Raw genomic sequence first — 25,457 nt, 5'->3', positions numbered from 1 at the left:
AGGCCTCACAGTGGGACGCGGCTTCCATGGCCTGCGTGTAGCAGTCGGCCGTGTCCTGGTAGGACGCGCCGGCTGGCCGTTGAAGTTTGGTGGGTGGGGGCGCGCCTGCCATCGGCCGTTGAAGAAGTAGGGCGAGTCGACACCGTCGCCAGCCGCCGAGGGCGGGCGGTTGGGGTACGGGTTCGGCAGCGGAAGGCGGGTTGGTGAGGGCCCGGGGATGGGGATTGGGTTGGGATTGGGATTCGGGTTGGGATTCGGGTTGGGATTCGGGTTGGGATTCGGGTTAGGATTCGGGTTGGGATTCGGGTTGGGATTCGGGTTGGGATTCGGGTTGGGATTCGGGTTGGGATTCGGATTGGGGTCGATCGGTACCTGTTTGCTTTATCAGCAAAGCTGCTCAGAGGCAGTGCACATTAATGTTCTGAACGCGAATGCTCTGTGCTCTGCAAAGATAAAGGAGGCTGTTTGTCAGTAGAGCTGCAGGTCAGCAGGCTGTCGTTAGTGTGTTAGTAGGCTGTGGTGAGTATGTTAGTATGCTGTTGGGCAGTGTTAATTAGTAGTTAGAGCTGCGTGATAGTTAGCACTGCATGCTTGGATGCCGAAACATCCAACCAGAACCAGGAGCCGGAAGTGAGAGACAACCGCCGACTTTCATCTGCAACGAGTGATGAGAGTGAGTGTGTGATGATACGAACGAAGATTCTGACCGGAAAACTTTATACACTCTTGACTTTGCCATAGCGGCTCGGTGTTATTGGGGAATAGTGGAATGCACTTGATCTCTCGTTTGGTAATGTCGATGGATACTAGGGAGCGACCGAGCACCGAAAGAGGCCCAGAATGCATGGCATTTACCTCATCGATCGAACGAGGACCACTCACCTTGCATCTTCTCTCTCTGTTGAACTGACAAGATCGTCGTACTTGCGGGTGCTTCGGCCACTCGTCGCGTCTTCTTCTCATGATCCAACGTCCGCAGCTCCAGTTGCATCGTACCACTGATGTTACACAAGCAACGATCCTATTGTGCTTTCCACATTACCTACTGTCAACCGCCCTATCAATTCTATCTTTACGCAGGGAGACGTATTTTCGCGTCAAAGCTTCGTCTTGTATACGTCGTTCTGACCAAAAGCAAACTCGAGAAAGGGTTGAAGCGGAAGCAATGTAGATGACGTAGCATAATCGAGGACGAAATAGTATGTTGTCGAGCAAAGAACAGTAAGAACGATGGCATATACGGTGTTACCTTGCTCTGTCGCCTTGAGAGGCAGATGACCAGTTGGAATGTCAAACGGGACTTGCTTGCCCTCCAGCACAGGTCATACTTGCCGTACCACACCGTAGGCTCAGGCTATCTGAGCTGCTGCCCACCCAGATACCGTAGTCACCATTGACCGAAGGTACCACCCAATTCTGGGATGCTGTATCCCACACGCTCAGGTCCTTTCGTGTTACTCGCAGACTGAGGGTTTGGCTCGCGCCAGGTTGCAGCGTGCTTGTCTTCTCAAAGTCGCGGAGTTGAATGGTTGGAGTTTCTACTGCAATACCTTGCGGAAACTGAACATACAGTTGTGCAACGGCTTTGCCAGCTCTTGCACCAGTGTTGGTGACAGTCACTGAGATGTCGTACGCCGTGTCGAAAAGCGCAGGGTTACCTCCCTAGATGCCAAGTCAGCATCTTGTCGCACGTGCAGTTCATGCATAAAAATTCATACCTGCGCACCACCTGCAGCAGGACCCGCTGTTTGCACATTCGAGTAGCCCGCAGGGTATGGGTACTTTGTGGGCGAGTTGGCCGCCTCCGCAGCATCGTCTGCATCATTCTTCTCAAGCCACGAGTAGAGATATCGCCAAATGCGATTGAAGTTCTCTGGCCAGTAGGCCTCTGAAGCGGGCGGAATGGCGGTTGAGTACGCTGGAGTTGTACCCTTTGCCGGGCGACTTGGTGGCACAGCAGTCAAGGGCGTCACCGCGCTGATGGAAGCATCGGAGAAAGAGAAAGAAGTGTAGCTCAGTCCGAATCCGAACGCATACCTAGGAGTGATGCTCTCCTTGTTGAAATGTCGGTAGTCTATGTAAAGACCTTCTGTGTGAGTATCTTGCGGTTGGCCGATCTGGTAACCGACCAAGTTGACAGAGGCAGGATAGTTGCTCTCGGATGTCGGCACTGTATATGGGAGATGCCCTGATGGTGAGGTGTCACCATAAAGAACTTCCATTAGTGATGTACCGGCCTCTTGTCCCGGGAGATGAGCGAACAGTACAGCCTTGACTGAAGGGAGATCATGCCATGCCTCCATGATGACTGGACCGACGGTGTGCACGACCACTACAACGCTGGTATACTTCGCGGCTACATCCTGGATAAGTTTGTCACCGTTGTGCCAAAGATTTAAGTTCGAGGATGTGCGGTCTCCAGGGTTACCTTCGACGGTAATGTAGTTTTCTCCTGAGTCTGCTGTCACGAAGACAACAGCGGTATCGTTTGGACTTGGGCTCGAGTTCGACGGGAACGAGTCGGTATTGAAGTACTGATAGTTTGATCCCCTTGATTTGAAGCCATCAATGGGCGAGTCCATATATGGGTATCGCGCAGAACCGCTGCCCCAGCCCTACGAACGTTAGATATCGTCACAAAATGTTGTACAAGGTAATCATGCACTCACCATACCGAGTGTGCCCTTGTTGCAGCCTTGGTCAGCGCACGAGTTAATGCCATCCGGATTCTTTTCGGCAGCTGTGCCAAAAACTTTGAGGCTCGCGTTACGAAGCAGTGGTAGGGTGTTGTTCTGATTCTTCAGCAATGTGATGGCGTCTCTAGCAACCTCTCTCGCAACTTCTGCATGATTGCCCTGGACGTCGACAAACTCGTTAACTACGCCACTCGGAGAGATTAAAGCTCCAGGGTAGAGAGGACCCTCGGCATTTTGAGTATTGGTATCGAAGTTAGGGCGAGGGTAGTTCTGATCCTGTCCCATCTGGAAGTACGCAGCCAGTATGCGGGTGACGGCATCGTTCAGCCGATCCACCGGCACCGATCCGTTCAGTACTGCACGGCTATAATCGTACATCCAATATGAGTTTCCAAGTAGCGGGATCTCATTCCTGTCACCAGGCATCGACATGTCAAGTCCAGCAAGTGCTGACGGTACACCGGAGATTTGAGCTAGCCAGTCCGACATTACAAATCCTTGGAAACCGAGTTCGTCTTTCAGTAGTCCGTTCATCAAGTAGCTATTCTGTGCGGCAGCCGATCCGTTGATCTGTACTTATTAGAGAAGCTCAGGTTCACGCAATATGTATTACTTACAGCATTGTAAGAGATCATGACAGAGCCGACTCCAGAACGGACTCCCTCGGCGAAGGGCCACAAGTACAGCTCGTGCATCGTCCGATCATCTAGATTGGAGGAGATACCGGGCTTGACTAAGCTGTACATGCGGTACATCTCTTGTTCGTTGGCGATCAGATGTTTGATAGTCGCAATGACTCCGACACTCTGTACTCCTTCGATTGTCAAGGCACCACCGAACGCTTGAAGTACAGGGTCTGAGCCAAAGCCTTCCCAGTCTAATTGACAATTAGCATTCGGTATGTGACAGAGAGAAATGTGCGTACTTCTGCCACCTCGAGGCTTTCTCCCCAAAGCGCCAACACTTGGACCCAGGTGAATGTTGACGCCTTTGCCCCGGAACTCCTCGCCGATTGCTACGCCACGGCGACGCATCAGGTCTTTGTCCCACGTCGCGCCTGCCGTTATCTACACCGAGTCAGTGAATATCATTCCAACATCATCAACATGTATGCATACCCCTGGAGGGAAGGCGGTGTTGTGGTCAGTGTTTCTGCGCGCATGTCTCAGCACAAGCCAATATCATGCAGTCGAAAGTCAAATTCACCGAACACCAAGCGGTCCATCTTGCAAGCAGAGTTGCGGGATTCCGACTCTAAGTGCACTACCGGTGTTGCCAACACATCGGCCCATGAAAATCCCGGTGCCTGAAGTGATGTTTGTCTTCTCGGCCAGCGTCATGTTGGCTACAAGCAGCGAAGCCTTGCGATAGCTTTCACTCCACTCGGATACCCATCCTCCATGAGGCGCTGGCTTTCATTAGCATTCTTACACTAGACTTTGTGCTTTCAGATGTGTCTCGGCTTACTCGGGTAGTAGGGAGGAGCGACATAGCCTGGCGGTACTGGGTCACGCCTGTCGAGCACTGCGCCCGCCGCGAGGGACGACAAAGACATGAGAATGGCCGACCGCATATCGAAAGTGAATTTCGTAGGATAAGACAGGTCTATAGAAATCGGGCCAGCAACAGTGGAGAGTACGAGAATATGTACCCTCTCTCTTTTAAAGCAAAAGGCTACACCCCGCAACAACCAAGATTGTAGTATCGATTCTTGCCCATTCAAGAAACACCGATAGTCATGTTAATCCGTCTCCAGGTTATGATATGTAACAGGACGGCGACAGAGATGTTTACAGTCATGTTGCCGAGGGATAAAGTGCGCTCTCCAAACCGCGCAGGTGCAGGGGTCCTTTCTGGGTCACGCGGCAACGGCTACCAACCAACGAGAATTGGAGGCAACCCACAGCCTCCTGTCGTTAAGGTACTCAGATATTGGCCCAAGATCTGTAATCGGCTGTCGATTATGTAGGCGCCCTTGTCGTAGCTGAGTGACGTAGCGATCCATGTATTGCACATGCATGTGAAAGATCAGTGGTAGTTGAGCCTGCGTATACGAGATACAAGGGCGATACAACCACGGTGAACAGAGAAACTGCTGCGGTACCGGCTCGATCCTGTCGGCCCAATTCTGGAGTAATATGGAAGAGTGCGGCTTTTGAATTGTACATCTTGATCAAAGAGATTACCTACCCACAGCGGCACCTCGACCTCGGCTACATTCAAATTCCGCGCGCATCTCCTTTCTTACGACCATGTTACCTGTTCAGGACAGGCAATAAATCATGTCAGCGGGTAGCTGCACCTGGGAAACAATTCACAGTTTCGGCCTCGAGATCTTTGCCTGTCTTCGACTTGGGCCTCTTTACACGTATCTACTTGTAATCAAACGCTATGACGTCATGAATCCTCTTTGACACCTTTGAATGGTCGCTTGAACTGGCAGCAGATTTCAGCCCGTATGCCTCACCCTAAAGACAGTCAATTGCTCCAGTGGAAGGTCAGACAACAGCCTTCAGTATTGAACGCAATGTCCCGATCAAGCTACACAGCGTTCCAAAGACATCTACAGTTCTTCGCGACACCCACAAACCCACCAAGGCTCACCTTCACATCCGCACTGAAAGGTGCATGTGCACTCGGCCTCGACTTTCCGGTCTCAGCAGTCCTCAGCCTGGGTCTCAAGCTGCTGTATGCACCATTCAACCTAACGGGCATCAACATTACCGACATCCCCCAGTCATCACATCGCAGCCAGCTAAGCAATACCACGCTACCCACAGCTAAGAAGGAGTTCACATGCTCTGAGCTACTTAGATTGCTAAACCAAGAGCGCAATCCAGGGTTCTTGAGGCACAAGATTGATCAGGGGCATATCATTGGCTTCTGGAGCATGGCTGCAAACACGCGCACACACACTGTCAGCAGAGACGATGTTGAGCGCTTCCAGCATGGAGAATGGGAGGAGACGGTTACTGAAAGGAGGCGCAACTCAGACGAGATTCTGCCGTTGTGGAGAGGAGGACCGATATGGGCAGGGGGTCACAGCTTCGCTGTAGATAAGCTGCTCGGCGTCCAGGTGTACAGGTCGAAGAGAGAGTGAGGCACAGATTGTCCGCGTGCCGCAACCAGAGCACGATCGAACACAACGAAATCTCCACGATTCCAGAAGATCACAATGTACTTGTACAATAGACACCAAATGCTGCAATTGAACTGAAAGACTCGAGGTGTGGCTAAACGTTGAAGTGGGAGGCGCGGCGGCCCCACTTGACGCGGACGCGTCGCGCGCCTTCCCCAGAACTCTGGAAAGCGCGTTCTTACCTCAACCAGTCGCATCACCACGCTCACTTTCTATTCATTTTTTTGAGGCTGCGAGCATGGTCCGCGGGGTCGAAAAAAACGAGATGTCGACGCCTCGTCCCTCACAAAAGAAGCAGCCACCGTCGAGCTCACAATCGGCGAAGGGCCAGAAGTCCATCCTCGGCTTCTTCCAAAAGAAGTCGACCAACTCACCAAGTCCGGCATCCCAACCCACACCAACAAGACAAATGCCAACGCCCACAGTATCGAAGAAACCGTTCTCTCGTCCACCTCCGGCCCTCACACCAGTTGCTAACAGCGATGCACCTGAACCCTCGAGCCCAATCCGTGAAGAAGAGGAAGATACGCCGATAGCTACGGGGAGAAACAAGGAGATTGGTCTGCCCTCTCGCGTATCTACACCAGGAATAGAAACTGGCCGTGTTGCTTCAGAGATTGCAGGTGTTGCTCTCGGCAGCCCGTCTCGCAAGGTATACAAGCATAACGTCCTACAATACGTCTGAAGGCTGACCAGTGCGCAGAACAGGAAAGCTGTCAACTATACCGAGTCTGACGAGGACGAAGATGCTGTTCTCGGACCGGTTACAAACAATTCGAGGGCAAGGGCTACAAAGCGACAAAGATTGAGCGCAGAGGACGACTCAGACGATGAGTTTGGCTTGGACGCTGCGACACAGGCAGCTATGGTTGAAGATGGTATGGTTGAGCCCTGCCCGGACGGGAAGACTCAAATACAATGCTGACCTGCACAACAGACATTGACGAATTCATTGCCCCAGATGACTCTGAAGAGGAGGTTGTCTCGATGAAACGCAAGCGACCAACGTCCTCGAAGCCTAGCACGAAAGCCACGCCTGCGTCCTCGCCACCACAAGTTCGTGTCTACAAGGAGGAAAACGAAGATATCGACGCTGCTATGACCGGCACCTCGACGGCACAGCAGTGGGTGTATGATCCTGAAAACCCTATGCCGCCAAAGCCTCGGTCAGCAACTCAAGATACGAAGAAGAAGACTAAAGTCAAGGAGAAGCCATCTCAGTCTGAACCTGAGAAGCGGTACACGTGGCTTGCGAACATGCAGGATGCCGACCGCAACCCCCTAGACCACCCTGATTACGACCCTCGCACTCTGTACATCCCGCCTGGCGCTTGGGACAAATTCTCGCCATTTGAGAAGCAGTACTGGGAAATCAAGTGCAAGTTCTGGGACTCAATCGTCTTTTTCAAGAAGGGCAAGTTCTACGAGCTCTACGAGAAGGATGCGTCTGTGGGCCACCAGCTATTTGATCTCAAGCTGACTGATCGAGTCAACATGCGGATGGTCGGTGTGCCGGAAGCCTCGCTGGATATGTGGGCCAGTCAATTTGTAGCCAAGGGTTACAAGGTCGCTCGCGTAGACCAGATGGAGTCAGCCTTGGCCAAGGAGATGCGCGAACGCGGTGGTGATCAGAAGACTGCGGCGGGCAAGAAAGCCGACAAAGTCATTCGACGAGAGCTGGCCTCCGTTCTCACATCTGGCACTCTTGTGGACACCGGCATGCTTCAAAACGAGATGTCGACCTACTGTATGGCCGTGAAAGAGATCGACCGCATTGGTCTCCCTGCCTTCGGCGTTGCCTTCGTTGACACTGCGACCGCCCAATTCCAGCTGTGCGAGTTCACCGACGATGTTGACATGACCAAGTTCGAGACTTTGATTGCGCAGATGCGACCTGGCGAGCTCCTCATTGAGAAATCGTGCATTTCAGCAAAGGCTTTGCGGATTCTTAAGAATAATACCCCACCAACAACACTCTGGAACTCGCTGAAGCCGACTAAGGAGTTCTGGCCTGCAGACATAACGATGCGTGAGATCGAAGCCAACAAGTATTTTGAGTCACCGACAGAAGACGATATCGAAGCTTGGCCGCCTGTGCTCCGTGAGGCACGAGAGCAAGAGCTAGTAATGTCAGCTTTTGGTGCCCTTCTGCAGTACCTGCGGACTCTGAAGATTGAACGCGATCTTGTCACATTAGGCAACTTCCAGTGGTACGATCCCATTCGCAAAGCTACGAGCTTGGTACTCGACGGACAGAGCTTGATCAACCTTGAGATATTCGCCAACAACTTCGACGGATCAAGTGAGGGCACACTGTTCGCCATGCTGAATAGGTGCATCACACCTTTTGGTAAGCGACTGCTCAGGCAGTGGGTGTGCCATCCTCTTGCAGACGCACAGAAGATTAATGCTCGTCTCGATGCTGTTGATGCGCTCAATGCCGACTCCACCATCATGGACAATTTCAGCTCTTCGCTTAGCAAGCTGCCTGATCTCGAGCGCCTTATCTCGCGGGTCCATGCTGGTCGCTGTAAAGCACAAGACTTTCTGAAGGTCCTCGAAGGCTTCGAGCAGATCGAATATACAGTCGGCCTGCTCAACCAGCTGGGTGATGGCGAAGGCGTCATTGGTCAGCTGATGGCATCGATGCCAGATCTCGCCGGCGCTTTGGAGCATTGGAAGACAGCGTTCGACCGCAAATTGGCAAAGGAGGAAGGTATTCTGGTACCGGCGCCGGGGTTTGAGGAGGACTACGACGAGAGTCAGAAGGCCGTTGACGAATGCCTTGCTAACCTCGAGATTTTACTGAAGAAGGCTCGCAAGGATCTCGGCAATAACTCCATCTGCTACCGCGACAATGGCAAAGAAATCTACCAGCTCGAAGTACCCAAGAAGACGAAGGTACCAAACACGTGGGATCAAATGTCGGCTACTGCAAAGGTCACCAGGTACTATTCGCCAGAGCTTCGAAAGCTCGTGCGAGCTCTGCAGGAAGCCACGGAGACACACAGTCAGATCACCAAGGAGGTTGCCACTCGCTTCTGTACCAAATTCGACGAAGAATACGCAACATGGCTTGCCGCTGTCAAGATCATCGCGCAACTGGATTGCTTGATCAGTTTGGCCAAAGCGTCTGCTTCGCTCGGGGAGCCTAGCTGTCGGCCAGAATTCACAGAGCACAAGCGTTCTGTGATTGACTTTGAGAAGCTTCGCCATCCATGCATGCTCAACACTGTGGACGACTTCATTCCGAACGACATCAGACTGGGGGGAGGATCGCCAAATATCAGTCTGCTGACCGGTGCTAACGCTGCGGGTAAATCCACCATCCTCAGAATGACTTGCATTGCGGTCATTCTCGCTCAAGTTGGATGCTACCTTCCCTGCACATCTGCGAAGCTTACTCCCGTCGATCGCATCATGTCACGCCTTGGTGCCAACGACAACATCTTCGCAGCTCAGTCTACTTTCTTTGTTGAGCTTGCAGAGACACAGAAGATTCTTTCGGAGGCCACGCCACGCTCGCTTGTCATTCTTGACGAGCTTGGCCGGGGCACATCGTCTTATGATGGTGTCGCAGTTGCACAGGCTGTACTCCACGACATCAGCACGCGCGTTGGCTGCGTAGGCTTCTTCGCGACACACTACCGGTCACTTGCGAAAGAATTCGAGGCACATCCCGAAGTTGTCAACAAGCGCATGCGCATTCAGGTCGACGGCGACTCGAAGTCGATCACCTTCTTATACAAGCTCGAAGAGGGTGTCGCTGAGGGCAGCTTTGGTATGCACTGCGCAGCTATGTGTGGTATCCCAAACAAGATCATCGAGAACGCCGAGCAAGCCGCTCGTGAGTGGGAGCACACTTCCAGACTCGGTGAACGCATGGAGATCAACAAAGATGATGGCGGTGTATACGTGCCTCTCGGGGTGCAAAGTGATGTCGCATGGGCACTCCGCGAGGGCCTTGAGGGTGTCGGCGACCGCACGCTTGATGTGTTGCTTGAGGCCATCGCTGCCTTGTAGGTAATTCAGCGTTTCAGATGTTGTACGATCAAGGGACCAGCAGCTTTCTTCTCGCGCTGTGTAAGGATCTCTTCAGGGCGCATCGGTGTTCATGTCTGGTATGTTATATTGGGCTTTGTGTTTACACAGCGTCGTACCTGCACTTTCTTTGTGATCAGGACGTGGTGTCAATACAAGCAGCTAGAAATATCGTTAAATACCAAATGAAGAGCCGCATCTCATGTCCCCAATTTCTTCGACGAGGCCAACAACCACATCGTGTGGTTCACATATCAACTGTCAGTATCAGCACACAGCAGAGCAGCATATCGAGTGGGCAGTAACACCACGTAAGGGTATCTTTATTCGAACAATTATTACTATCATGATGTCGTAGATGGCGTTCCTATCATCCAGCGACATTAGGCCATTAGGGCTATCTGCTTAGAAGACGTAGCGGAAGTTAGGGTTCTCTCGATCCGTAAGATCATCAAAACCGTGAGCAGTGGTGGTCTCCTTACCAAACTCGCGGTCCTTCTTATTATTCCGGTGCACCAAGTTCCATCTCAGGAACAGGATAACACAAACTAGGACACTGTAGCATCCGAGATGGATAGACAGCGCCTTCACGTAGCGCGGCGCATCGCCATCGAAGAAGACTTGCGGACCCGTAGCATTTCCGGCACACCACGCGAGGAAGTTCAATGTGATGCAAACGGACTTCTTTGTCTGCCCTCCGACGTTCCGCGTCAACATGGACATGCCGAGACCCTGCGCGGCCCAGAAAGTGAAGATGATCCAGTAGGAGATCAGGAGACCGGCACGGGTGGAGTGGTTGGTGTTCTTAACGGTCATGATCACGATTGTGCCAACGAAGGATCTGAGTTGCGTTAGTTGTGCTTTCAAAAAGAGAGCAGAGAGAGACCTACGGAATCATGAACACCAGCATAGTGTACAAGTTCTGGTTGAACTTTTTGGTCATCCAAGCAGAAGCCATCAGTGTGAAGATGATGACAGCGCCGAGTACCATGGAGAGAAGCTGAGTCTCGAGAACGGAGAACTGAAGACCTTTGATAATGATGTTGTAGAAAGCGCCAAGGCCAGATGTGGGCAGTGTTGTGCAGATCTGGATCAACATGTAGCAGTAGGTCTGGGGGTCGGTCAGAGCCTCCTTAAGCTGGTAGGAACGGAAGACCTTGTTCTGGAGACCGGTCTGATTGGATCGAACACGCTCGACCATAAGCTTCTTGTCCTCTTCAGAGAAGCACTTGGCGCGCATGGGAGAGTCAGGGAGCCAGTAGAGGACGAAGATGCCCCAGAGGAAGGAGAAGGATCCGTAAGTGATGAAGATAGCCTGCCATGACCTGATCGATGCGGTTCCGCCGGTTCCCCTCGAAGGATGCTGGATCTGCGAGAAGGCGTAGGCGAGAAGACCACCGACCATCTGCTGGGCACCGTTCATCATGTACCAGTAAGTGACGACCTGGGCCTGTTCCGAGCGCTTGTACCAGATAGAGCTCATGATGAGGAATGCCGGCTGGCAAACGGCCTCGAAGATACCGAGGAGTGTTCGAATGGCGATGAGAGCGGGGAATGTGAAGCAGACGGCGTGTAGGCAGAGTGTGGTGGACCAGAGCATGATGTTGATTGAGAGAAACTTAGCGACGGGGACACGCTGAATCGTCCAGTTGATGGGGTATTCGACGACCAAGATTGCGAGGTAAATACAAGTTGTCAACCAAGCGAACTAGGAACTTGTCAGCTCGTGTGTCGTAGGATGTGAGATCTCATCGTGGTCTTACATTCTTGTTCTGATCAAGGCCGGGGACGTCTTCACGGATGCCCATGATGGAAGCAAAGGACATGGTACCCTTATCAAGCGCCTGTAAAAAGTATGTGAAGACCATGATCGGCAGGACACGCCTGTCGATCAGCTTCTTCAGACGGTCGTCCTCCTCCTGTGAGAGGGCAACAGCGGTGGCATTAGCATACTTGGCAACTTCCTGGTCGACACGCTCGTAGTTGGCATGATCACCCTTCTCGTCAGCAGCGGAAAGCGTCCGCTCAAGCTGGGTGATGTCTTTCTTGTCGTCTTGGGTGGCCATAGTGACTGAACCTCCCGCTATGTTGGCAAAGGAAGAACGGACTCGAGCGAAGTGGGAGATGAAGACCTCAGAACGCAGATGAGCTGCAGGTTGTGGAGTCCCCGACCTTGATATTTCTACCCCGACTCGTTTTCTCCGTCCGTGTGTTGCATCCCCAGTTGCCCCGGCTTCTTTACCCCATGCGGGCGAGCAACTCCGCAACGCCAGCGTCCCAACACCTCGTCCACCATTCATCAACAGGGTCTATACCAAGTACGGCTTACTGTAGGATTAACATTTTTCAAAGCCAACCCTGAATCGCTAGTTCCCCAGGTTCGGCGCCCCGGATGTCATGTTGGCCATACAGAGTGTGGAATGCGGGGTCTTGTTGCTGCAGGATTAAGCAGTGTGGATGTGCCACTCTCTTGGCTCATTAGCAATGCTGGTAAAAAGACGGTACAATGTCATCCGACGAGCGCTTCTGACGGGTCGTATGCGCATGTGACGATGTTACCTCGTGAGATCACCAGGCGAAGTCACTCAAAGAGGATGCCACGGCTGGTGGAATTATTCCACCGTGGTGCCGAGCCCATGTCGGTGGCTTCTTTGATGGTTCAGAACGGTAAGCTTCCTGTCACCGCCTGTTATTGCCGCTGCCCGTCTCCAATCTCATTTGACCGAACAAGCGATCAGCAAGGCCACCCATCGGCGCAACGGCCAACGAATATCGGTGCAATGCTGCGCGAGGACGGAGTGGCTTCCTACTTCTGCGATCGGTGGTGGAGACGATGCGTTCCTCGGTGTTGAAAGGTACATGAAGTTGCAAGGAAGGCGAGAGCCGACGAACCGTGGGACTCCACACTTCAACAGCATCTCCACGTGGAGACAAGCACCCTCGTCGGCACCATCGGTGTAGAGGGCAACGATATCGGTGCAGGATGGCACGAATTGGGTAATAAGCTTCATTAGGTCTAAACCATGCATTGAAAGTTATCCAAAACTCATTCCCCGCGTCCAAAACCTCGTGTCCTCTATTTCCTCGACTTTGGAGCTTCTGCACGCGTTTTCAGTGCTATCGCGCTGTTGAGATTGCACAAGCTGTCAAATCTCACTTTCATAACACCACAAGAACAATCAAACGCGTCCAGCTCTCCACAAACTCACAATGTCTTCCCTCACCATCCAAGGGCTCAAGAAAGAGCAAATCACAACGTCTATCGACCTACTCACACAAAACCTGATCAACATCAACGACACAACCGGCGAGTTCTTGCTCAAGCTACCTGATGGCCGCGTCATCGACACCAAGGGCTGGGATGGCTGGGAGTGGACACACGGCATCGGTCTGTACGGGCTGTGGCACTACTACACTCTGACAGGCAACCAAGCCACAAAAGACATCATGCTGGGCTGGTACTCTAAGCAGCTCGCCAAAGGTACAACCAAGAACATCAACACCATGTCGCCCTTCCTCGCGCTCGCGTATCTGTACGAGGACACCGGCGACAAGACATTTGTGCCCTGGCTAGACACCTGGGCTGAGTGGGTGATGCACGACTTGCCGCGCACGAAGTACGGCGGTTTCCAGCACGAGACATACCTTGAGTACAACAAGGACGAGCTCTGGGACGATACGCTGATGATGAGCGCGCTGCCTTTGGCCAAGATTGGACTCACGCTCAATCGACCTGAGTACATTGAGGAGGCGAAGAGGCAGTTCATTCTGCACTGCCAGTACCTGTTTGACCCGACAACGGGACTGTTCTTCCACGGCTGGAAATTCGAGGAGAAGGATGGAAAGGTCGGGCACAACTTTGCGCAGGCGAGGTGGGCGAGAGGGAACTCGTGGCTTACCATTGTCATCCCCGACTTTATTGAGCTGTTGGACCTGAAGGAGTCGGACCCCACAAGGTTGTTCCTGGTCGGTATTCTTGAGGCACAATGCAAGGCACTGGTCAAGCTACAGCAAGAGGATGGCATGTGGTGCACATTGCTTGATGTTCCAGCCTCCGAGGGCTCGTACGTCGAGGCATCAGCAACAGCTGGTTTTGCGTACGGTATGCTCAAGGCCCTGAGGAAAAGGTACCTCAAGGGTGAGGAATACGAGAAGTCGGCATCCAAGGCTATCAAGGCGGTCCTCGACAACATCAATCCTGAGGGTGAGCTACTGAACACCAGCTTTGGCACGGGCATGGGGCACACACTACAGCACTACAAGGATATTGCTGTTACAAGCATGCCTTACGGCCAGGCGATGGCCATCATGGCACTTGGAGAGTTCTTGAGGTCATTCGTCTAGATTCTGCATAGCTTGGCCGTGTTCACGAAGCAATGATACGATGTTTGATGCAATAAGATGTCTTGGAGTCAATTGTGGAAGTATGCACATTGAGTACCGCTGACTGCATACGAACACGAATATGATAGTTACAAACCTGCATTCGCACAGCACCAGCCTGCTTCAGCCCATCCAATTAGATGCACGAGGCTGCATGTTCATCTCGACTAGATGACAGTATCACGCCGATTAGGCCGCTCTCCATACTATATCGGGTCCCATATAAACGGATACTGTAGATCTACTGTCCGTTGCTTGTATTTCTTGGTATCGCATTCGTACAGATACATGACGTTCCAGATGACAACTAATCCAACGTTTTTCAATTGACTCAGAGTCACGATGAGATGTATTTACGCCCCGACGCGTTGTTATCGTTCCTCCGTCGATGTCAGACGCGGTACGTCGAGGTTCACAGTGAGTTTATGGTATCTCATTCGGTCTTTCGGAGGCGCTTCGACTCTGCGGATCAGAAGTGGGTCGACCATCCAAAGACGGTCCTTCGCCGTCGTGGGAATCACAACGTGGAGGGCCAACTCGGGAAGGGCTATGTTATCGAGAGTCGGTTCGTTTGGAGCGAAGCGGGCGATTTGGCGTGAGAGCGACATGGTCTGGTAATCCCATCGCAAGACAGGCGTAGTGCGTGCATGGTACCATTGCTTGACCACAGGTTTAGAGGGATAGCACCGGAGCGGAGGTCTTTGACTAGGGAAGCGGAACCCAGTTTCCGGCGTGAGTCGCCCCTGGGTGCTCATCAACCTGAAAGTAACACCACTCAGCGCTCCAATCGTTGGGCGCAGGAGCAACTGGGCGCTCTATCTCCAATCCCGAGTCGGACGCGGACGGTGTGGCCTTATTTTTGGTGGGAGTACCGTCTCTGGTGGAAGCATGTATCACGGTCTCTGGGGCCGAGCTCAATGGTGCCGCCTCGCCCTCGGTGGCGGTTGGCAAGGCTGTCTCTGCCTGCGAGCGAGGGTCGTGCCACTGCTGCTCTTCATCAGACGGCGTCTAACCGCCATTGTCCATTGTGGAGAGAGTCAACGTAAGATGCTCTGAAGGATAGTGGGGTGGAAGCGCAAAGAATGGTCGAGGCGTGGTACCTGGCGTAGTCTGCAAGGCGAAACGGAGAAGTTGGAGGCAGAGGTTGACAGCTGACAGCTCCGCGGTCGAGGAAGCTTCAGCTCAGCCCGCACAAGCGAGCAACAATACTGCAGCTTCAAAATGTGCACTTGCAATGCAACAGCGTGCAGTCGCAGGCAGTAATTGTTGCAGTCAATAGCAAGCACTCTTGGCGATAATCTCGACAAGCAACTGCACTTACTGCACGCGCCGTGCGCCCCTCCAAAGTGGAGCTGTTTGTGGAAGTTTGGCGTTGCGTTGCTGCTCCAAAGTCTCACCGCCTGCAAAAATTGTGCCGTGATTGGCTGCTTCGATAGACTTCCACCGAGTTCTATCCTGAATCTCCAGAAGATTCTAAGGTCCACTCAGGTCTTTAAATCTGCCTCCCACTGCCTCTTCACCCTCATTTCTCCATTGAAGTGCTCATATCTTGAACCTCCCACTCATAGACGATTTGTCTCAGCGCTCGCTCTTGCACACACACCACAGCAGAGCTTAATACCACACATACCCCACCTAATTCGTACGTTTGTCTCTACACCAACAACCCCAGCCTCGCACCTTTGTAAGGCCACCGCCTAGGTCTAACAGATCCTTCAGTCTACACACACAACCACCACCATGTCTGGGGAAACCTTCGAGTTCCAGGCTGAGATCTCTCAGCTGCTCGGCCTCATCATCAATACCGTCTACTCGAACAAGGAGATTTTCCTGCGAGAACTCATCTCCAACGCCTCCGACGCCATCGACAAGATCAGATATGAGTCCCTGTCGGATCCCAGCAAGCTTGACAGCGGCAAGGATCTCCGCATCGACATCATTCCCAACAAGGAGAACAAGACCCTTACCATCCAGGACAGCGGTATTGGTATGACCAAGGCTGATCTCATCAACAACCTCGGTACCATTGCCCGCTCTGGTACCAAGCAATTCATGGAGGCTCTTTCCGCCGGTGCCGACATCTCCATGATCGGTCAGTTCGGTGTTGGTTTCTACTCTGCCTACCTCGTTGCCGACCGAGTCACCGTCGTCTCCAAGAACAACGATGATGAGCAGTACATCTGGGAGTCCAGCGCTGGTGGTACCTTCAAGATAACTGAGGACACCGAGGGTGAGCAGATCGGCCGTGGTACCAAGATCATCCTTCACCTGAAGGACGAGCAGCTTGACTACCTCAACGAGTCCAAGATCAAGGAGGTCGTCAAGAAGCACTCCGAGTTCATATCCTACCCCATCTACCTCCACGTTCTCAAGGAGACTGAGACCGAGGTTGAGGACGAGGACGCCACCGAGGAGAAGACTACCGAGGGTGACGACAACAAGCCTAAGGTAGAGGAGGTCGATGACGAGGAAGAAGAGAAGAAGGAGAAGAAGACAAAGAAGGTCAAGGAGTCCAAGATCGAAGAGGAGGAGCTCAACAAGACTAAGCCCATCTGGACACGCAACCCTGCCGACATCTCCCAGGAGGAGTACGGCTCTTTCTACAAGTCCCTCTCCAATGACTGGGAGGATCACCTCGCCGTCAAGCACTTCTCCGTTGAGGGTCAACTTGAGTTCCGCGCTATCCTCTTCGTTCCCAAGCGCGCTCCCTTCGACCTGTTCGAGACCAAGAAGACCAAGAACAACATCAAGCTGTATGTTCGCCGTGTCTTCATCACCGACGATGCCACCGAGCTTATCCCCGAGTGGTTGTCCTTCGTCAAGGGTGTTGTCGACTCCGAGGACCTCCCCCTCAACCTGTCGCGTGAGACTCTACAGCAGAACAAGATCATGAAGGTCATCCGCAAGAACATTGTGAAGAAAACTCTTGAGCTTTTCAACGAGATCGCCGAGGATCGCGAGCAGTTCGACAAGTTCTACACTGCTTTCGGTAAGAACATCAAGCTCGGCATCCACGAGGACTCCCAAAACCGCGGGCAGCTTGCTAAGCTCCTGCGATTCAACTCCACCAAGTCTGGTGAGGAGCTCACTTCCCTCGCCGACTACGTCACCCGCATGCCCGAGCACCAGAAGCAGATGTACTACATCACTGGCGAGTCCCTCAAGGCTGTCCAGAAGTCTCCTTTCCTCGATACTCTCAAGGACAAAGGCTTCGAGGTTCTCTTCCTTGTTGACCCCATTGACGAGTACGCCATGACCCAGCTCAAGGAGTTTGACGGCAAGAAGCTCGTTGACATCACCAAGGATTTCGAGCTCGAGGAGACCGATGAGGAGAAGGCCGAGCGCGAGAAAGAGGAGAAGGAGTACGAGAGCCTCGCCAAGAGTCTCAAGAACGTCCTCGGCGACAAGGTCGAGAAGGTTGTTGTCTCCCACAAGCTCATTGGCTCTCCTTGCGCCATCCGTACCGGCCAGTTCGGTTGGTCCGCTAACATGGAGCGTATCATGAAAGCTCAGGCTCTCCGTGACACCTCCATGAGCTCCTACATGTCTTCCAAGAAGACCTTCGAGATCTCGCCAAAATCTGCTATCATCAAGGAGCTTAAGCGCAAGGTTGAGGCTGATGGTGAGGAGGACCGCACCGTCAAGTCCATCACCATGCTTCTCTTCGAGACTTCGCTCCTTGTATCTGGTTTCACCATCGACGAGCCTGTCCAGTACGCTGAGCGCATCCACAAGCTTGTCTCCCTCGGCCTCAACGTCGATGAGGAGGTCGAGACTGAGGAGGAGACCAAGGCTGCCGAAGAGGCACCTGCTGCAGCTGGCGAGAGCGCTATGGAGGAGGTTGACTAAGCGCATCGCCATCTTCACTTCGTTTCGAAAAGTTTGGTCGGCGCTCTGATATCCCCTTCATGTGTTACGGCTTTTCTTCCCTTTTCTTACCTCACTTGCATGACGATTAGCTTCACCTCCGTCGGCGTCTTAGAGTGCGATGTTACGCTTCACGAGTAAATGGATATCCCGAAATGTGCTCTAGGTAGATTTGCCCTGGGTAGCTCTGAGCATATCTCAGTAGCTGATTCATGAATGATGAAAACTTTCAAAAACTCTTCGTCCCCTTGTCTTTGCCTGTTTCTGTCTTCGCTATTGCTTTCGTCGTTCTCTGTGCTGATCGTACTAAGCTTGTATTCCCGAAGCCATCTACCGAACCCCGCTATGTCACGCCGCCGTCACGCAACGTCATTCTTAGCTTTTCCCGTCGGAAGGCTGTTCAGAACTCACGGTAACTGCCTGGAGAGTATAGACCGATCTGACTGACTCAATACGTTTCATCTTGCCTGATACTTCGTAAGCTTTTCCCTAGGACCTGCGACACCGCATTCAGTGGTTTGCACCGGACCTTTGAAAGAACTGTTGATCTCTTACACTACATGCACATACCGCAAAGTACTGCGGAGCTAGGCATCATGCTATCAATCAGCGAAATCGTCGAAGCGCATAAGCCAGATCTTGAAGCGTATGAGGAACTCTGTGAGTGTGATTTACATGGCCAGGCAGATTCGGCGTTCGTCATGAGATGTCAGGCATTCTTTCGATACCATGTATCTCATTCATTACATCATGTCATTGTACTTGGACCTTTCAGCTCGCAGATTCAATCATGCCGTGCATTCGCCTCACGTACTGACGTCCCAGACAAATGGTTCCATACCCATCCCGAGCTCTCCTTCTGCGAGAAGGAGACGGCCGCCGCCATCGTCAAACACCTGGAGTCCTTCAACGCCTTCGAAATCCACCCGCACATTGGCGGCCACGGACTTGCTGCCGTGCTCAAGAACGGTTCCGGTAAGACGCTCCTGCTGCGCGCTGATATCGATGCGCTCCCTGTGCAAGAGCAGACTGGGCTTGAGTACGCGAGTACGAAACGAATGAAGGATGCTGAAGGGATCGAGAAGCCGGTCATGCATGCTTGTGGGCAGTGAGTCCTTCTTTTCTTCTCATTTCGTTCGATGTGACACTCAGATGTGGCACTCTATTGGTGCGAAAGCAGACTGACGAGCGTAGTGACATGCACATCACCGCACTCCTCGCTGCCGCAGAGACCCTCGTCGAAGCGCGAGAAGTTTGGAGTGGAACACTCATCCTCGTCTTCCAGCCCGCAGAAGAGAAAGGCAAGGGCGCTCAAGCCATGGTCGACGACGGTCTGTACGACAAAGTCCCCGTACCGGACGTCGTGATCGGAGCACACGTTATGCCTGAGAAAACTGGTGTGATTGGTACCAAGCACGGTTTGATTGCGAGTTCGGCGGATTCGTACCTGTAAGCTCAACTCAACTTACAGCCTATTTAGTATAAGAGGGTGGGGAAGGGAGGCTGACAGTCTCAGATTGAAGATCAAAGGCCGGCAAACCCACGCGTCAACCCCCCACCGGGGCAACGACCCCATCGTGCAAGCCGCCAGCACAATCCTACGCCTCCAGACCATCGTCGCGCGGGAAATCGACCCGTTGGACTTCGCCGTGGTCACGGTCGCCGCGATTCACGCTGGCGACGCCGAAAACATCATCCCAGAGCACGCAGACCTGAAAATCGACGTCCGAGCCGCGAATCCCGAGACGCGTGCGCGCGTACTGAAGAGCGTGAGAACCATCGTCGAAGCGGAGGCGATTGCGAGCAGCAATCCTCATGTGCCTGAGTTGAAGGAGATTCGCAATTTTCCGTTGCTGTACAATGATGCGACCGTGACTTCGACGCTCGAATCTGCCTTCTCGAGTCACTTCAAGGAGAGTAAACACGCGAGCTACACCCGAAATATTGCGCGGTTGCAGGGAAGTGAGGACTTTGGGGTCCTGGCTACAGCCGTGGGCAAGCCGAGCTGCTTCTTCCTGTATGGTGGAACGGATCCGGAGCTGTATTCGAAGCTGGAGAAAGAGGGGAAGATGGCGGAGGTGCCGGGTAATCACTCGCCATTCTTTGCGCCGGTGGTACAGCCGACGCTAAGTGTGGGGTTTGAGGGGTACACTGTTTCTGCGTTGACGTTTTTGGGGAAGACATGAGTGGTGATGTGGGAAGGGAGCAAGGGAAAGAACGGCGAACAGCTTATAAATGAGTTCAGTCCTGTATGGGCACAATCCGATTAGAACAAACTTCTCTCGCGCTCGAAACGTGGACCAGTGAACAGATATCAGTAAATCGATACCAGGTTCCAATCGCCACTATTAATCGCCATCTGCCCTTTAGCATCAGATATACCTACCACGGACTACTCGGGTTACCTGCACGAGGCTCAATGAGTATCTTTCCACTAGGCAACAAGCCCTCGTACCGTTCATATCCATACGAGGATGGTGTTAACATATGTCCCTGCAGGCGTTGATCAGCGTCAGGTGATTGAGACACCTCGTCAGTACAGCAGTAAGGTTTCAGATAATTTGGACGCGCACTCTTGAAAATGGGTGAAAGAATCGCAAGTGTAGTGCACTTGAACCTTCATTCAGCTCCCAAAATCCCTCAGCCGGTGAAGCAGTCTACAACCTCGAACAAGGCCCACTCTCCTTCACCTTCCACTTCTTGAACAACGCTTCAGTGAGGTCCATCTGCCTCTGAATCTGCTTCGCCGCCTCAGCCGCCCTCCTATTTTCTCTCTTGCCCAACTGCTCCAAATGCGCCTCATCAGGCCCATCCGCAATCCTGACCGTCCTGACAATCGCCCACATAGCCGCGAGCGGTGTATCCTGGCAAACACCCTCCGCGCCGTATGTCTGCACCGCTTTGTCGATGATTTCGAGCGCCAAGTTCGGGACGAGGATCTTGGCTTGCGCGATTTCGCCGAGAGCTGATTTGGCGTCGCCGGCGTCGATGGCGGCGGCTGCGTTTAGGACGATGAGTCGCGCGGCATCGATGTCGATCCGGGCTTTTGCTATCCAGTGTAGGATCACGCCTTGCTCTGACAGCTGCTTGCCGAAGGGTTTCTTGTGTGGGGCGTTGGCGCGGGTGAGGAGCCAGCTGAGGGCTTCTTCGGCCTGAAAGTTGTCAGTGATATTAACAAATGGTAGGTTCAGAATGCGTACTGTACCAATGGAGCGCATGCAATGGTGGATGCGCCCTGGTCCCATTCGTCCTTGCATGACTTCGAATCCCCTCGACTCGCCCAGAACGATGTTGTTTGCGGGGACACGGACATCCTTGAAGACCAAATGTGCGTGTCCATGCGGTGCATGATCATAGCCATACACAGACAGCATGCGCTTGATCTCGATGCCTGGGGTATTGGAGGGCACAATGATGATCGACTGCTGCTTATACTTCTCCGCATGATCCGGGTCCGTCTTGCCCAGCACGATATACACGGCACAGCGAGGATCTCCAGCGCCGCTAATCCACCATTTCTGGCCGTTCAGTACATAGCTATCGCCGTCGCGCTTGATGCTCAATTGCACGTTGGTCGCATCACTACACGCGGAGTCCGGCTCAGTCATGACATAGCAGCTCCTGATCTCGCCTCGCAGCAGCGGCTCTAGCCATTGCTTCTTCTGCGCCTCAGTACCGTATTTGGAGAGCAACTCCATGTTCCCTGTGTCTGGTGCGGCGTTGTTCGTGGCCTCGGAGGCGGTCACGCTTCGGCCGAATTGCTCGCTCATCAGGCCAAACTCGAGATTCGTGAAACCCGCGCCCTCTTTGTAATGGCCCTTGGCTAGAAACATGTTCCAGAGGCCGAGAGCTTTCGCTTTGGCTTTCAGATCCTCCATGATGGGCGGGTAGCTCCAGCGTCCAGGGCCTTGGCCTAGCTGCGCTTTGTAGACTTCGTCGGCGGGGATGCATTCTTCGTTGACAAATTTCTCTACCTGGGGCGTGTCATCAGTACGGGACCATTTTGTAGTATGCCATGACTTACGATGTCAAGAGTCTTCCTTGCGCGCTCGCTGACCAGAGGTCGGACGGCGGCCGGGATTCTCTGTGAAGCTGTAGTCATCTTGGGTGAGCCTTTGCTGTTCGGTGAGCAGATAGTCAGGTTTGGCTTTCAGCCGTCATCCATTGACGTGTGATATAGCGTCATTTTGATCCTGACCATCGCTTGAGGCACTGCCTCGGGTTTCGGCTGCGAGGCTTGGGTTGAGTTGTGTCGGCGGCAGAGAGTCGACCGCTAGCCTTCCCCATAACGACAGGATCCGGCCTAACCATATCCATCTAGTGCCAAATCTCGTCTTGGGGGTCGCTGAGCTGCGATCCAGATCAACACCACTCTATCATTTATCAGTCATCATGAGGCTCTGTCAACATCCAGACCTGGTCTTACTTGAGGCACACTCAGCCTTCCATCTCTCCGTGCAACTACCTCATACCTAAAGTAGCAGGTCCACTCCGCAACCAATCGCGGCCTCCCTGTATCACCCACCTGGTATCGCAGCACGAATGTGGTACCATGCCACCGTTCATAGCCATTTGGGTGCTTGCCGTGCGTTTGGGTGATCTGTTCGCGCCGCTATTGTGCATCAGCACAGCATTGTCCTTTCTTTCCATTCGCCGGATTTGGCACTGTCTAAGCCGTTTTTGGGCAATGGTCCAAGTCCACATCTTGGCCACCAAGGTACGCGAAACTTGCAAGCCGTTTGAAAAATGCACTGGTCATACTTTGCACGTAGTTTGCACATAGGTCCCGGGTTATCGGTAGGTACGGTAGTTGCATATTACTTGAAGAGGAATGTTGGACCACTGCTGTGGATTACTGGAAGAGGCATTGTCCACTTTCGTACTGAGGCAAAGGACTTAGCGTGAGGCTTGCATAACCCGCGCATGTTGCTGCGGACGATGCTGTGAAGAGTTTGCACGAGTGAGTCTTGGTACGGGTCAAGCAAGTTGTGTTGTTGAGGTTGTGGGATCCGAGATGAAAATAGTGCGGGTTTTAACAATACGAAGCCTTCTAGCAACGCCGAACATCTCAAAATACCCGATGAACATATTGCACTGTGGAGATAATCTATTTGCCAGCATTTCTGGCCTGCAGCTAACGTAGTCCGCATGAAAAAGGCCAATCGAAGGTCAGGCTGAGCTGTTGACGGCGTGGCTTGACCCGGCTTCATGCACCTCGTCTCGGCATCCTGATTTCTATGGCTTCCACCTCACGATCGTATATATGGGGCTTACTGCCGCGCCGGTGTGAGCTCACACTAGCACTTCTTCGGCTACTGCGCGAAGAAAAGTGACCTAGCTCGCTATCCCTTCTGTGTTCTCCCAACGCCAACTCGACTACCTCCGTAATGTCCTCCTCCGCTTTGAACTCAGACGTCTTGTGGTCCTCACACATATGCTTGACGAGCGCCTTGACGTCACCGCATATTGTTACATCGTCATCCGCTTTGGAACATAGCATACATGCGTAGCCTGCATCTGCACCGGGGCGATGGCATTTGACGACAAAACGATTGGAGATCTGGAAACATCGCTCATAACCTGTGTCTCTCTTCAGTACCTCCCAGGTCTTGCCTGAAGACAGATGTATGGTCCTCTTGCAGTCTGGACACGACGGTGTGCACGCATCGGTTATACTGGGGCCCAGCTGCTGTAACCGGTATCGATCGAGATCCCTGGCGTATGAACAGTATAGTGAGTCGGTATTTGTTGCTGCTCGTTTATTGTAAGATCTCAACGACCTTGTGTCCACATCATCCAGATCAGGCCTGCCTCTGCTGAGGATCGTGGTATTGGCTGGACTCCCAGCTCGAATCTGTGGAGGATCTCGGTATGATACCAAAGTTGTTGACTGTTCCTCGTCTTGGTGAAACGATCCAGGCATAGAAGGCGCACGAAGGGATCCTCTACGGGAAACCGACACGCTGGATGCTCGTCGCTCAGCCTCCAGCCGAAGCTGAGAGGCGTCCATGATATCGACTGCTGCAACTACCGCTGCGTGAGAAGCGGCGTCAATCTTTGAAAGTTGTTGTGGTATTGGATCTGAGGAAGTAGGGCCGTACAGAAATGTCGTAAGCAGCACGCCTTGGAGTTTGATCACCTCAGACTGGAGGGAGACGTGTGATAGTGCTAACGTCAGTTAGCATATGATCTAGAGTGCCTCTAGGCTCACACTCTGTTAAAAAGACGTACCGTCTCCAACAGCAAAAGCAGGTCCAACGTCGCGAAGTCCATCCTCATACCTTCGCAGCAGCGCTAGCTTGTCTGTCAAGATGGCTCGATTGCCATCGACTTCGGTGTCGTCGATGACCTCCAGCTTCCTCGAGCTAGGGTAGCCTTTCGATCGTAGCTTCTTCTCAAGGTCCTTCTTCTCTTTGTTCGTCAAAGTCTGATACAGGTCCCGAGCAGCATCAAAGACTTCCAGCAGCGTAAACACTACGCCCTGTAGAACATCTGTGGGTTCGCGGCTGTGACTCTGTGCTTATTAGCTTTTCTTTCAAGAACGACTCGTCGGTCCACACTTACAGGCGCACCCATACTGGCCTCGATTAGTCTCCAAGTAGGAATCAGTGTCTGCTCTTTCCCATGGCTTCACCCGTTTGCTTAAGAGAGAAAGCACCACAGGCGCAAGAGCCCAGCCAGCGCATCTCACGATCACCCGCTTTCGCACGCCCCAGAGTGTCGGGGGGAGCGGCATTTCCAGTAGCCTCATGTTGAATGACACGCTTGTACAGATGGCACACCGCCATTGGGTTCTGCAGGGGAACTTGTTGCCTGCGCGCGTGGGTAGCTGCCGTAGCGCAGGTGTGCGGGCCGCGCCAGGCACGCGACGCCTGATGCGTTACGTCATTGCCCTTTCAGGCGATCCACAGAGACAAGGACAGCGTTTCCTGCATATGCAGCAAGCGCCGAGGTCGTTACATTGCTTGTTTGGGCTGTGAAGGAGGTGAGCGCCTCGTTGGGGCGGTCAACTGAGGGTCTCACGATCCAAAGGGTCGGGAAGGTCTTTGCGATCAACGGGTGTCGCCAGGAATGCGCGTCATCACGCAGTCAGTTAGCGCATAAGCTGATAGTGTGTCATGGCTGTTGCACAAGGAGAATCGTAGAGAGGTGGCTGAAAGCCGTGGGATGACGAGCGTTCCTCATGGAGATGGGATCGTGGCAGGCGAGACAATGAGTCGGTATCGAATTCCAGGGCTCTCTCTTTGTTGACTGTCGCACCACCACGTCGCTGCAAGATACTGTCGCATTCAACTACAATTGTATTTGCTCGGCTCTTATGTGACATAGCC

The 25,457-nt window shown here is 53.0% G+C and overlaps 9 protein-coding genes across 9 annotated transcripts; 5 read left to right on the top strand and 4 right to left on the bottom strand.

The window, feature by feature from the left end:
* Positions 1–937: 937 nt before the first annotated feature.
* Positions 938–4,487, bottom strand: M421DRAFT_415107 (glycoside hydrolase family 3 protein). Its single transcript, XM_033590573.1, has 8 exons — positions 4,164–4,487; positions 3,903–4,104; positions 3,815–3,848; positions 3,622–3,763; positions 3,314–3,573; positions 2,670–3,266; positions 1,719–2,615; positions 938–1,662 (listed from the first exon to the last, which is right to left on the bottom strand). Exons 1-8 carry the CDS (start codon positions 4,249–4,251, stop codon positions 1,291–1,293), a joined length of 2,592 nt encoding a protein of 863 aa, XP_033454308.1. The 5' UTR covers positions 4,252–4,487; the 3' UTR covers positions 938–1,290.
* Positions 4,488–5,042: 555 nt separating this feature from the next.
* Positions 5,043–6,002, top strand: M421DRAFT_415106 (uncharacterized protein). The gene has a single exon (XM_033590572.1). The coding sequence runs from the start codon at positions 5,155–5,157 to the stop codon at positions 5,794–5,796; it is 642 nt and encodes a 213-aa protein (XP_033454307.1). The 5' UTR covers positions 5,043–5,154; the 3' UTR covers positions 5,797–6,002.
* Positions 6,003–6,035: 33 nt separating this feature from the next.
* On the top strand, positions 6,036–10,086 carry M421DRAFT_415105 (DNA mismatch repair protein Msh6). Its single transcript, XM_033590571.1, has 3 exons — positions 6,036–6,487; positions 6,539–6,713; positions 6,773–10,086. Exons 1-3 carry the CDS (start codon positions 6,101–6,103, stop codon positions 9,856–9,858), a joined length of 3,648 nt encoding a protein of 1,215 aa, XP_033454306.1. The 5' UTR covers positions 6,036–6,100; the 3' UTR covers positions 9,859–10,086.
* Positions 10,087–10,281: 195 nt separating this feature from the next.
* Positions 10,282–11,942, bottom strand: M421DRAFT_50871 (allantoate permease; the record flags this gene model as incomplete). The annotated part of the gene is made up of 3 exons (XM_033594873.1): positions 10,282–10,717; positions 10,767–11,584; positions 11,640–11,942. The coding sequence occupies 3 exons, from the start codon at positions 11,940–11,942 to the stop codon at positions 10,282–10,284; spliced, it is 1,557 nt and encodes a 518-aa protein (XP_033454305.1).
* Positions 11,943–12,930: 988 nt separating this feature from the next.
* On the top strand, positions 12,931–14,300 carry M421DRAFT_415103 (glycoside hydrolase family 105 protein). Its single transcript, XM_033590570.1, has one exon. The coding sequence runs from the start codon at positions 13,087–13,089 to the stop codon at positions 14,218–14,220; it is 1,134 nt and encodes a 377-aa protein (XP_033454304.1). The 5' UTR covers positions 12,931–13,086; the 3' UTR covers positions 14,221–14,300.
* A 1,699-nt stretch (positions 14,301–15,999) lies between these two features.
* On the top strand, positions 16,000–18,108 carry M421DRAFT_51015 (heat shock protein 90; the record flags this gene model as incomplete). Its single annotated transcript, XM_033594887.1, has 2 exons — positions 16,000–16,707; positions 16,759–18,108. 2 exons carry the CDS (start codon positions 16,000–16,002, stop codon positions 18,106–18,108), a joined length of 2,058 nt encoding a protein of 685 aa, XP_033454303.1.
* Positions 18,109–18,242: 134 nt separating this feature from the next.
* M421DRAFT_415101 (amidohydrolase) lies at positions 18,243–20,471 on the top strand. The gene is made up of 3 exons (XM_033590569.1): positions 18,243–19,234; positions 19,321–19,575; positions 19,643–20,471. Exons 1-3 carry the CDS (start codon positions 18,687–18,689, stop codon positions 20,310–20,312), a joined length of 1,473 nt encoding a protein of 490 aa, XP_033454302.1. The 5' UTR covers positions 18,243–18,686; the 3' UTR covers positions 20,313–20,471.
* A 224-nt stretch (positions 20,472–20,695) lies between these two features.
* Positions 20,696–22,501, bottom strand: M421DRAFT_415100 (acyl-CoA dehydrogenase NM domain-like protein). Its single transcript, XM_033590568.1, has 3 exons — positions 22,151–22,501; positions 21,327–22,100; positions 20,696–21,278 (listed from the first exon to the last, which is right to left on the bottom strand). The coding sequence occupies exons 1-3, from the start codon at positions 22,226–22,228 to the stop codon at positions 20,784–20,786; spliced, it is 1,347 nt and encodes a 448-aa protein (XP_033454301.1). The 5' UTR covers positions 22,229–22,501; the 3' UTR covers positions 20,696–20,783.
* A 610-nt stretch (positions 22,502–23,111) lies between these two features.
* On the bottom strand, positions 23,112–24,960 carry M421DRAFT_111689 (uncharacterized protein). The gene is made up of 3 exons (XM_033587205.1): positions 24,691–24,960; positions 24,358–24,640; positions 23,112–24,294 (listed from the first exon to the last, which is right to left on the bottom strand). The coding sequence occupies exons 1-3, from the start codon at positions 24,700–24,702 to the stop codon at positions 23,333–23,335; spliced, it is 1,257 nt and encodes a 418-aa protein (XP_033454300.1). The 5' UTR covers positions 24,703–24,960; the 3' UTR covers positions 23,112–23,332.
* Positions 24,961–25,457: the final 497 nt, after the last annotated feature.

The sequence above is a fragment of the Didymella exigua genome (genome assembly GCF_010094145.1).
Source record: "Didymella exigua CBS 183.55 unplaced genomic scaffold M421scaffold_1, whole genome shotgun sequence".
Classification (NCBI taxonomy): domain Eukaryota; kingdom Fungi; phylum Ascomycota; class Dothideomycetes; order Pleosporales; family Didymellaceae; genus Didymella; species Didymella exigua.
Note: the sequence above shows the minus strand (reverse complement) of the source record. Positions and strands in the feature narration are given on the sequence as shown.